This window comes from Lithobates pipiens, unplaced genomic scaffold (genome assembly GCF_037356315.1).
Source record: "Lithobates pipiens isolate NorthernLeopardFrog02 unplaced genomic scaffold, aLitPip1_a1.2 Scaffold_8, whole genome shotgun sequence".
NCBI lineage: Eukaryota > Metazoa > Chordata > Amphibia > Anura > Ranidae > Lithobates > Lithobates pipiens.
Window position 1 is genome coordinate 176,949,516 of NW_027507903.1, and position 12,092 is coordinate 176,961,607.

Genomic DNA, 12,092 nt, shown 5'->3' on the forward strand with positions numbered 1-12,092 from the left:
TAGCAAAATTCATTATTTACTGCAGCCTTGTAAGCAAAGGAATCCAGGGATGGTGTTTGATCAGGGCATTTGGAGACAAGATAGATGTCTGAAATGTTGTAGCATAATTTGGAACTGAATAATGTACATTATGTTGATGTTTTTATATGTATTTCCTGGGGGGCAACATTTTGTAATAGTTTTATACTAACAGCATAACCATATGTTTTTTTTTTTTTATTTAGACAACAATGGACATTTTTGCAAACATTGGTAAAACCAATTTTGCTGATCTAACGGCTGGACTCATAACTTTAGTGTTATGTTTGGTGGTGAAAGACTTAAATGAGCGATATAAACATATTCTACGTATTCCAGTTCCCATTGAAGTAATTGTGGTAGGTTAAGTCCCTGAATATGTTAATAGCTATATAAATCTAAAATCTTGGGTTCATATTCAGTCATTCCAATGTGTAAGTGAAACCTATTTTAGTTAAAAATATATATAAGTCATTAGTATCTCTTGAAAAACATGCTTTTTAGGTTTATATAAATACTATGTTAAAAAAAAACTCATAAAGACTGTCTGATATTCTGATTTAAATAAGATTTTAAATATTGATAAGAATTAAAAATTGTGTAATTTTGCTTTATAATATTTTTATTTTTTTTAAATGCTATAAGTTGTAGTTTACTATGCAAATAAATGTTTTCTAACTCTGACGGTTATATTATTCCAATTAACTTATTCAGTATTGTGCATAGTAGAAAAAGGTATGCAATATTGTTCTACAGTAGTTTCTTTTTATTAGTTGTGTATGTTATGAAGCAGTCGTTCTTAAAGTGGCCTTCAGGTACAACTGACAGTGAGTTATTCACAATTCACAGGTCATGTAAGAAGTATGACATTAAGTAAAAAAATTTTTTTTTATTATTTAAATAACAAAAATGTTATACTTACCTGCTCTGTGCAGTGGTATTGCACAGAATGGCCCCCGATCCTCCTCTTCTCAGGTCCCCAGCGGCAATCTCGGCTCTTCCTTCTTCTTGGGACTACCATAGCCATAGTACTTAAGCCCTCCCCCACTCTGATTGACAGCAGCAAGAGCCAATGGCTCCTGCTGCTGCTCGAGTGCTGTGTAAAGAGGAAAAGAGGGGAGAATAGATACAGCCGTGCACAGCGCTGATCTCTTCTCCCCTCTCTTCCCTTTCACACAGAAGAAGGGGGCTCAATGCAAAAACTGCTTTAATGTAAAAACATTTTTTAGGTTTAGTAACACTTTAAAGTATAACAACACCCTTATAAAACACATTCCCTATATGCCCCTTGCCGATGTAAGGTGGCAAGCAAAAGAATCAGACCTCCGATATTGTGTTGTACTCCTCTACATGTTTACTTTCTATTTTCTCCCTGGTTGTTGTGCTCCACTGTTCAGGCACGCATGCAAACGCCATATAAGTGAAAGAGTTAGGCTCTCCCACGTATTAATTTATCTTTTATGACTAATATTGTCACACTTGCAATCAGGAAGGAAACTGAAAGTAATTACTGTCTGGTCCCATTGAAACCCAGGCAGTATAGACCAATACTGTGAAGTCTGATTACTGTGCTTACTACTTGGGGGGTCACATAGGGAATTTTTTTTAAAATAAAGGTGCAGCTGTCTCAAAATATTACTATTTAATTTCTAATTGTGCTCTCATCAGGAATTAGAAAAGTCATTAAATATTTCTGGTATTTGAACGATAAAGTTGTTCTGCTAAAAAAAATGTAAATAGGTCATTTTTCTCTTTTACTGATGTGCGCTGATGAGGTTGCACTGACGGGTACTGATGAGGCTGCACTGATGGGTACTGATGAGGCTGCACTGATGGGTACTGATGAGGCTGAACTGATGGGTACTGATGAGGCTGCACTGATGGGTATTGATGAGGCTGCACTGATGGGTACTGATGAGGCTGCACTAATGGGGACTGATGAGGCTGCACTAATGGGGACTGATGAGGCTGCACTAATGGGGACTGATGAGGCTGCACTAATGGGGACTGATGAGGCTGCACTAATGGGGACTGATGAGGCTGCACTAATGGGGACTGATGAGGCTGCACTAATGGGGATTGATATGGCGGCACTGGTGGGCACTGATGACGATGCACTAATATGTAGTGCTGATGGGCACACTAATATGTAGAAATGATAGGCAGGACAGATAGGCAGCACCGACAGACATCACTGATGGGCACTGATTGGCAGCACTGGTGGGCACTAAAGGGCAGCACTGATGGGGCTGCACTTATCACTGCTGATATTCCCACCGAGGAATGCTGTTTACCGGCTCTCCTCTCCTCACCTGCTGTCAGCGCAAGGAGAGGAATGGCGATAACCAGAATTTCCTGTTTACTGAACGCATGGTAAAGAGCCTTTGACATAGGTTCCTTACTATGATTGGTAATGCGCTGTGTCTGAGGGATACAACACTGATCACTGCATGCCCCTGCGAGTGCGCATAGGTGACAAGAGTAGAAGGATGTCATATGATGTCCTCCCAAAATGAGAATGCTCCTGCCCATCCGTCATTTCACTATATGGCAGGCGTAAAGCAGTTAAAGACTAGGGCAGACACATTTTTTCTTGTGTGAATTTTTTTGTGTATGATTGTACACTACATGCCCCCTATTCCTAGGGCTGTAATCAAATATTTGTGTAATAGTTACGGTTTATATTTATATTGTTACATTTTTCATATATATTCCAGTCCTATCCTTGGTAATAAACACAACCATAGACCATGAAAGAGAGATGAGTTAAAGGCAGTTGTGCGCACCATAGTTGTGAAATTTGATGCCTATAATACAATCCCAATTCCCAAAAAGTTGAGACGCTGTGTAAAGTCTACATAAAAACAGAATGCAATGATTTGCAGATTTCATATATTTCATTCACAATTGAAAATCGAAAACATATCAAATGTTTAAACTAAAAAAAGTCAGTAACATGATTGGTTATAAATGGAGCACCATAGAGTCAGAAGTAAAGATGGTATCACATATGGTATGTTGGTATCACATACCTGGTGAAGAGTGGAAGGTTGTGGAGGCCTCTCTTGCACCTCCTGAAGGTGGAGACAGAGAGTGTAGTGGCAATAAGTGTCACTAGTGCCATAGTAGCTGGCTGGTGATGTCCACTTCGCAGGAGCAGCTAGGCACCAGAGCAGGAGACGGAAGCAGGACCAAGAAATGGGCAGAAGTCAGCAACAACTGGGCAGCAATGGACCGAAATCAGAAGGCAAAGCAAGTCCAGAAGTCAAGCCAAAGTCAGTAACAGCTGGGCAAGCGGTGCAGAATCAGCAGGCAAATACAAGTCCGATAGACAGGCTGAGGTTAGAGTAATCAGATAAACAGTGTTGAGCCAGGGATGGAAGCGAACTCCAAGGGGGACCCGGGTCATGGACAGGTAAAGCTGAAGACCTTTCAGCAACTGCTCATAGTGACAGGCCTGTCTAAATAGGCCATTAGGCGCCAAGTGCGCATGCTAATTGGTATGCGCACGAGCTCACGCATAGACATGCATGCGACAACCTAGCACAGTACTTCTAAAATTGCCCCTTCGCTCTGAAAAATTAGCATGTGCAATGTGCACACGCATGAACACCAGCACAAATCCACACTGGTTTTCTGGTGCTAGGAACCCGGTTTACCTTACACATGGACAGACTTTTACCAATCCATGAAAAACTGCATCTAAAAATTGTTGAACAATTTCAGAATAATGTTCCTCAATATAAAATTGCAAAGACTTTAATTGTATCATCATCTACAGTACATAATATCATCAAATTATTCTGAGAATCTGGAGAAATCTCTGCGCGCAAGGGACAAGGCCGAAATGCAATATTACATGCCCCTGATCTTCGGACCCTCGGATGGCACTGCATTAAAAAGGGGCATGATTCTGCATGGGCTCAAGAATACTTCCAAAAATCACTGTTTATGAACACAGTTTGCTGTGCCATACAAAAATGCAAGGTAAAGCTCTATCATGCAAAGAAGAATCCATATCTGAACATGATTCATAAACGTCTCATCTTCTGTGGGCCAAAGCTCATTTTAACTGGTCTGTTGCAAAGTGGAAAACTGTGGTCAGATTGATTGAAATTTCACATTCTTTTTGCCAACCATGGGTGCCACGTCCTCTGGATTAAATACGAGAGGGAACTTCCTGCTTGTTATGAGTACTCAAAAGCCTGAATCTCTGATGGTGTGTAGTGCATTAGTGTGTATGGAATGGGCATCTGGCACATGTGGAAAGGCACCATCAATACTGAAAGATATATCCAGGAGCAGCATATGTATACTCAAGCAATAACAGAACAACATTTCTCCACCAAAATGCAAGCCACTGCACTCCTCAGTTCCCAGACATTTACAGAGTGTTGTTAAAAGAAGAGGGGAAATATGGCCTTGCCCCAAATGACCCTATTTTTTCTTAAAATGGTACATTTCCTCAGTTTAAGCATCTGATATGTTTTCTATTGTGAATAAAGTATGGATTTATGAGATTTGTAAATCATTGCATTCTGTTTTTATGTAGATTTTACGCAGCTCTTCAAATTTTTGGGAATTGGGCTTGTAGGTCTTGAAGTGTTGTAGAAATGTTATACATAATACTTACTTTAGGTGTATTGCATCATGCATTCTGTTTAATATGTGCCTGTTTTTGCTTATTTCCATTTATTTGACTTTATTTGCAGGCAATAGTTGCAACAGGGATTTCATATGGAGTCAATTTGGAGGAGAACTATAATGCTGCTATTGTGAAAAATGTTCCGAGTGGGTAAGTGTGGCCAATATATAAATTTTTTTGTGTTAATCGCATATTTTTATAGGGTTAGTCATATTCCTTGAAGCAGGACTATGAGTTGACTGTATATTCCCCTCTCTGGTGGACTGTTTCCTAGCTTCCACTGCACTGTTGCATCTCCATCAGATCCTTCAGCATTAGATGCTTCCAGGAATGTCAGTTGCCTGTCTCTTTAAAGTTGTGCTGAGGTTCCATCCTCTGCCTAACAGAAGCTGCAGTCTTTAAAATAAGAAAAGGTAGAAGTCATGGACTGCTGGAGAGATCAGTATATACAATATCTCACAAAAGTGAGTGCACCCCTCACATTTTTGTAAATATTTTATTATATGATTAGAATAGAGTTAAAGTGGTTCTAAAGGCAGAAGGTTTTTTTTTTTTTTTTTTTTTTTTTTTTTTTTACATCAATTCATGCTCTGCATTAGGGTAACACACCTTCTTTGCCTCCCCCTTCCCTAAACACTTACCTGACACCACTCTTGATCCAGCGTCCTCCCCACTGTCAGCCTCCCTCTGCTTTCTTCCTGGATTCACAGGCTTGGCTTAGAGCAGCAGGAGCCATTGGCTCCCACTGCTGTCAGCCAGATCCAGTGAGGAGGGAGTAAAGGGTGGGGCCAACCTGTGCTATGTGTGTATATGGACACACACAGCTCAGCCCCCAAGAGTGCCTGCATGAGTGCCTCCATAACAAACGGCTTGCTATGGGGGCACTTGGAGAGGAGGAGGAGCCTAGAGCACTGGAGGGGGACCTCCAGAAAAAAAGAGCTTCAGGGCTGTGCAATAATACATATTTGTTATTTAAAAACAAAAAAACAATAGCCTTTACAATCACTTAAGGTAGAACTGATTATGGTTAACTAACAGTTATGATAGGGTTAACTAGGAACACACTTTATTTTTTGAAAAAAAATAGGTTGCATTAACCACTTTTTGCCAAATCTCAAAAGTGCTCTGGTCTTTGGCCTGCAAAATGGTCCGGGGCTTAAGTGGTTAAAGCGGGAGTCCGCCGGGACTCCGCGTTTTTTTTTTTTTTTTTAAAGTCAGCAGCTACAAATACTGCAGCTGCTGACTTTTAACCCTTTCCCGCCGAGCGTACGCACATCTGCGTACTCGGCTTCCGGGGGTTATACCGGGATGATGCCCGCACCTGCAGGCATCATCCCGGTACCGATTTTTACAGCAGGCGATTGGCTATCCAGGCATAACAACCGATGCGGCTAAAAGCCGCTCGGCTGTTATGCCGGAGGAGCGGGAGGGGACGCCCCCCCCTCCCGCCGCCTCTCGCCGCTGTTACCGGTGCTCCCGCTCGATCGGGAGCACCGATTAAAGATCCGTCGGCTCTGGCTGCTGGGGAGGAACTGGAACGAAGCCGTAATCGGCTTCGTTCCAGTCTCCTCATCGTAAACACGGAAGCGACGTCATGACGTCACTTCCCGTTTACTCGGCTGCCAATGGCGCCGGTTTTAAAAAAATATCCGGTATTCAGAATCGCCGTTTTCGGCGATCTGAATACACTGAAGTGTAAAGGAGGGGTGGGGGGTCTTTTAGACCCCCGATCCCTCCATAAAGAGTACCTGTCACCGCCTATTACTGTCACAAGGGATGTTTACATTCCTTGTGACAGCAATAAAAGTGATCAAATTTATTTTTTTTTTTTTTAAACAATTTAGTCATTTAAAAATAAATAAAATAAATAAAAAAATAAAAAAAAAATTTTCAAAGCGCCCGCCGTCCCCGCGAGCTCGCGAAGCAAAGAAAACGCATGCGGAAGTCGCGCCCGCGTACGTAAACGGTGTTCAAGTCACACATGTGAGGTATCGCCGCGATCGTCAGAGCGAGAGCAATAATTCTAGCAGTAGACCTCCTCTGTAACGCTAACCTGGTAACCGTAAAAAATGTTTAAAGCGTCGCCTATTGAGATTTTTAGGTACCGTACTTTGTCGTCAATCTACAAGTGCGCGCAATTATAAAGTGTGACATGTTTGGTATCTATTTACTCGGCGTAACATTATCTTTCACATTTCGCAAAAAAATTGGGCTAATTTTACTGTTTTGTTTTTTTTTTATTCATGAAAGTGTCCCTTTTCCCAAAAAGTTGTGTTTAAAACACCACTGCGCAAATACCGTGTGACATAAAATATTGCAACAATCGCCGTTTTATTCTCTAGAGCCTCTGCTAAAAAAATATATATAATGTTTGGGGGTTCCAAGTAATTTTCTAGCAAAAAATATGGATTTTAACTTGTAAACACCAAATTCCAAAAATAGGCTTAGTCATGAAAGGGTTAAAATAGTGACACTTACCTGTCCAGCGCGCCCGCGATGTCGGCACCCGAAGCCGATCTCTAGATCGACACTCGAGTGCTGCCGCCGCCATCTTGGGTATGGGAATCAGGAAATGGAGCCTTTCGGCTTCATTTCCCGGTTCCCTACTGCGCATGCGCATGCGCGAGCCGCGCTGCGCAATGAGGACGGTCCCCGCTGCCTCTGGGATCTGTGTGTTTCCCAGCAGGCAGCGGGGCACTTGCGGAAGGGGGCGGGCACTTGCGGAAAGGGGCGTAATGTACGCCCCTTTCCGCAGAGAGCTAGCCCGGAAGTGGGTGCAGTTACCTGGATTATCCAGGTAACTGCACCCCCCTCCCCCCTGAAAGGTGCCAATTGTGGCGCCGGAGGGGGGGAGGAATCCGATGAGCGGAAGGTCCATTTTAGGGTGGACCTCCGCTTTAAGTGACATCACATAGAGGTCAAAGGTCACTAGTGCAATACATGAGCCAGAGTAATTACAATGTAGCAATAATAACATTGCTATATCATCATTTTTAAAGTGGATCTAAAGCCAGGAGGTTTTAAAACACCCATCTCCCTAATTACTTAGCTGAATCCTGTATCCATCCAGCGTTGTGCCCGTCTGCAGCAGCGCTTTTTCTCTCTCTCCCCTCTCACAGCTATTGGCTCCTGCTATTTTCAGTCAAATGCTGTGAGGAGGGAGCAAGCCCCTCCTTTCAGCCCGACTCAGGAGTGAGCCCACAGGTATACTACCATAGGAAGCGGCTTCCTGTGGTGGCACACTGAGAAGAGGAGGAGCTGAGAGCGCCGACAGTTGACCCCAGAAGAGGAGGTAGGGGGCCGCTTTGTTCAATACCATTGCACAGAGCAAGAAAGTGTAACATGTTTGTTATTTAATAAAAAATGCTTTTACAACTGCTTAAATGAAACTGAGGAGTGTATTTAGGAAGCAGTGGCATGGCTGTCATGAGAATGGGATGAGGTGTATAGCAATATCTCCATTGTAAATTAGCCCATGATTACAGACCGTGTTCTGTTAGTGTCAATTAACACATGAGAGCTGTACCTGTGTTATAGAACAAGTCCAGCCTGTCAAAATTACAGCCAGGATTTGCTGGTAAATGTGGCCCAAGAGCTATTGGAATGGTGGATAAGCCCAAAATATTAACATTATGTTTTTCAGGGCATGTGGGCTGGTCAAGCATGTCACCTGCCTGCATGTGTTTCTGTTGATGAATTGTAAACCTTAAACTACTTCAGATATTAGTGTCATTGAAAAATATATATTATGGCCAATTCGTATTTGTAAAGTTTACTTTTTACGCAATACTTTATCTTCTACTGACATGCTTTTTGCATAAAAATACAACTAAAACATACTAATAAATCGATCATGTTAAATCTGTGGTAGACTTACACATACTATTAAAGGGGTTACTTTTTATGACCAAGGCCGTGTTTCCCGTATCACTACCCCTTTCTAATACTATGTATACTCGCTAAAGCCACGCTGCAGTTGCTTCTCTTTCCCTCAGTTGTGAATGTATCTTACTATAAAAAAGAATGAAGTAACTTAAGAGTTTCTTCACTTAGACTGTAATAGTATTGTGTTATGCGGCTCATACAGCTATAGAGTAGTTGGGGCTGTGGCAATAGTTACAATTATAGAGGCATATGCATGTTGGGGTGGGAGAATTTAAATCAACAGAGCCAACACTTTTAACTCTTTTATGTTATGGTCTATCTACAATTTACAATGTGTACCTCTTCCTTGTAATGTTCTTGCTGTGGAATAGTATTGTCACAGATGTAGAGTGTTGTAGCGTTTTCATAAAGTACAGAACTTATAAATGTGTTCTTTATTTTAAATACAGCTTTATTCCACCTGTGGCACCAGATGTAAGCTTGTTTTCTCAGATGCTTGTACCAGCCTTTTCCATTGGAATATTGGCCTATGCCCTAGCTGTCTCTTTGGGGAAAGTGTATGCCATAAAGTACAACTATGAAATTGATGGAAACCAGGTACAGTACAGGAACATGTAAAAATGTCATAGCCTCTTCTGTACATGGACAGACAGATATGTAAAATATATGTAGTGCAAGAAAATAAAATTAACAAAAATGTTATCTTCCATGTGAAAATACTTTATATTCTATGATTTCCTTTATAGGAATTTATTGCATTTGGCGTCAGCAATATATTCAGCGGATGTTTCTCTTGCTTTTGTGCTACAACGGCTCTGTCCCGTTCTGCAGTGCAAGAAAGTACTGGTGGTAAAACACAGGTGAGGATGTACAACAGATTTAAGTTGTGTAGTTGTCCTTGACCATTCTATAGTCAGGATCCATTCTGCCCCCCCCCCCCCAAATTTGAATTCTTATCTATTCCAGTTTTGGTACCTAATACTAAGATATTTTATCTGTTTTATTCAGATTGCCGGTTTGATTACTGCAGCCATTGTCATGATATCCTTGCTTTCAGTTGGTACATATCTGGAGCCTCTGCAAAAGGTAATTGATAGCTGTGGGAAGGCTCACAAAAAATGGATAGGTTGCATTGTAGTATATCGATACAGACTGTCACAGAATTTATTTTTTATCTTGCATTATTATGTGAAGGAAAGCTAAAACATTTAAGAAATGGAATCATACCTATGTAGATAGGAAGAGGTAGAGTGCCTGATATCTTCATGTGCTGTATATCTGTATATATTATGAGGGCCCCAACTGAGGATGAAGCATAATCATTGAACCTCCACACAGATAACAGTGACCCATGGAAACTGGTAATCAACACATTTCTTTCAGAGGCAATAATCTCCTGAAGCTGAAGGATACATAAGATCATATACAGTTACTTCCAGCTTAAGCCATCTTCCGTCAATGCTAGTTAGAAGTGTGCAGCTAAAGACCCCCTGAGTCCCAAATGACCTCTGAGACTGATTATTAACACACGTCAAAAATACAGTTTCTCCAATACATTTTGTGTTAGGTAATGTTTTTGTTATTATAATTTCCTAAAAGATTGTAAAATGTGCAAATGTGTTTTCTTTATAGTCTGTTTTGGCTGCCATAGTTATATCCAACCTAAAGGGGATGTTCTGGCAGGTGGTGGATGTTCCTCGCTTGTGGAGACAAAGCAAATGGGACACAGTAAGTATTAATGCTAATATTATCCTTTTCTCAAGCATTTTTATTTAAAAAAAGGAGGGCTGTTGCTGATTAAAATTTTTGTGTTCGATTAATCGATTTTATTTAAAAATCAATTAATCAACTAATTACGATCAATTATAATGCACATACAGATCCAACTACTTTTAGCTGATCTCCTTGCATTGCAACTCTGCATTAGTCAGTGTTAAATGTGGTATACACTATATACAATCACCTGACACTAGTTAGTTTCCACAATCCATGACTTAACATTACAGTTCACACAAATATGTTTTAAATTCAAACTGTAGCACTGACATAAGTAATTTTTTTTATTAAACTTTAAGAAAAACGTAGAAAGTTAGTTTAACTTTAATTATAAAACATATCTAGTATATTGACTGTCAGTCACTTTATAATAGGCAAGTAGGCATTACTTTAGCCAATCACGCAGACATACCAGTGTGTTTACTTTTTTTTTTACAACAATGTTAAAAACGGAGGTTATCAAATTTGCCTACACTTAGCTCACTGAATGATCCCAGTTAACCACATCCATATTTAGCATCACTGTCCAGACTGTCCGGACTCCTCCCCCTTCCCTTTGTTATCAGACGGAGGCACTTGGGGAAGGGGGGAGGAGTCCGGTGACGTCGATGTCTGTGACATCACCGGATCTCCGACGGAACTCCCTGAAGACCCGGAAGCCGGCGGAGAGCTGAGTACTGATCAAAAGAATTTTGATCAATCAAAAAAAATGATGATTAATCGAGGAATTAATCTGTAATTTTCCCACCCCTAAAAAAAAAAGTTCAAACTATTCAATGTAGATATCTATATCAGTCTATCATACTAGAGTACTCCTTTACAGTCATATCGCTGGATTCTGAAGCGTGATGTCATACTTTGTTTACAGATAATTTGTAATTTCACAGGCAAAAAATAATGCAATATATTACTAACTAAATAATAAAAAAAAATAACTAAATGGCACAATATGTTATATATTACATCAGATGTGCCCTGTTAATCATTTCATAGCTGCAATTGCAGTAAGTTAGCAGCCATTTAACAGTTGTCTACCATATATGACAATCAACCTATCTTAGAGCATCCCCTTTCATGACAATACAAATGCATTTAAAGATTATACACAATTTGTTTGGTTATATTTAGCCAGTAATTATTTTAAAAAGGTTCTCTGTGTAACAGGTATTTAATCATACTAAAACAAGCTGAATTCTCCCGCCCCACATAAAAGACCATTGTTTCAGGGGTGAGTGGCTCCTCCTGGCCTTAGCTGGGCTTCTTGTTAAGCACCCTGTTCTCTGAGAACCGGCAAAGAGGGCTTTCTTCCCTCTGTGGTATCGCTGGCTTTCGGACAGTCAACTTGCACATGTGTTTGTGTGCCGTCTTCACAGTTCAGTTGGATAACTATGAACAATATTACAGAATGTTGTCCTGCCAAACACCTTTGTCAAGCCACTCAAAACAAAATAAATAGTTGTGGTGGAGGTCTTACAAGCTGAAGATATGCACTTTAATGGTGTATATGAAACATGTTGTCTTTTACACAGCAGTGTGTACTCTGATAAAAATCATTAAATGGCCTTTTATGCACTGAATGTTTTTTTACAAAACTTATATACGTGTTTCATTTTAGGCTATCTGGCTGTTCACATGTTTTTCATCTCTGCTCTTGGACATTGATTTAGGATTATTGGTTGGTATCATCTTTGGACTGTTTACCATATTCCTTCGTGTCCAGTAGTAAGTATGATATTTTGCTTCTACAACCACCATTATTAAATATTTC

At 40.5% G+C, this 12,092-nt stretch overlaps 1 protein-coding gene across 3 annotated transcripts in view; it reads left to right on the forward strand.

Moving 5' to 3' along the window:
* LOC143962932 (pendrin-like) overlaps window positions 1-12,092 on the forward strand; it is a 178,816-nt gene that overhangs the window by 129,695 nt on the left and 37,029 nt on the right. For all 3 annotated transcript variants that reach the window (XM_077472433.1, XM_077472431.1, XM_077472432.1), the window contains exons 7-13: window positions 225-377; window positions 4,731-4,813; window positions 8,998-9,145; window positions 9,295-9,408; window positions 9,557-9,634; window positions 10,181-10,276; window positions 11,940-12,046. In XM_077472433.1, the coding sequence (XP_077328559.1) occupies window positions 225-377; window positions 4,731-4,813; window positions 8,998-9,145; window positions 9,295-9,408; window positions 9,557-9,634; window positions 10,181-10,276; window positions 11,940-12,046 (779 nt within the window). The remainder of the gene's footprint in view (window positions 1-224; window positions 378-4,730; window positions 4,814-8,997; window positions 9,146-9,294; window positions 9,409-9,556; window positions 9,635-10,180; window positions 10,277-11,939; window positions 12,047-12,092) is intronic.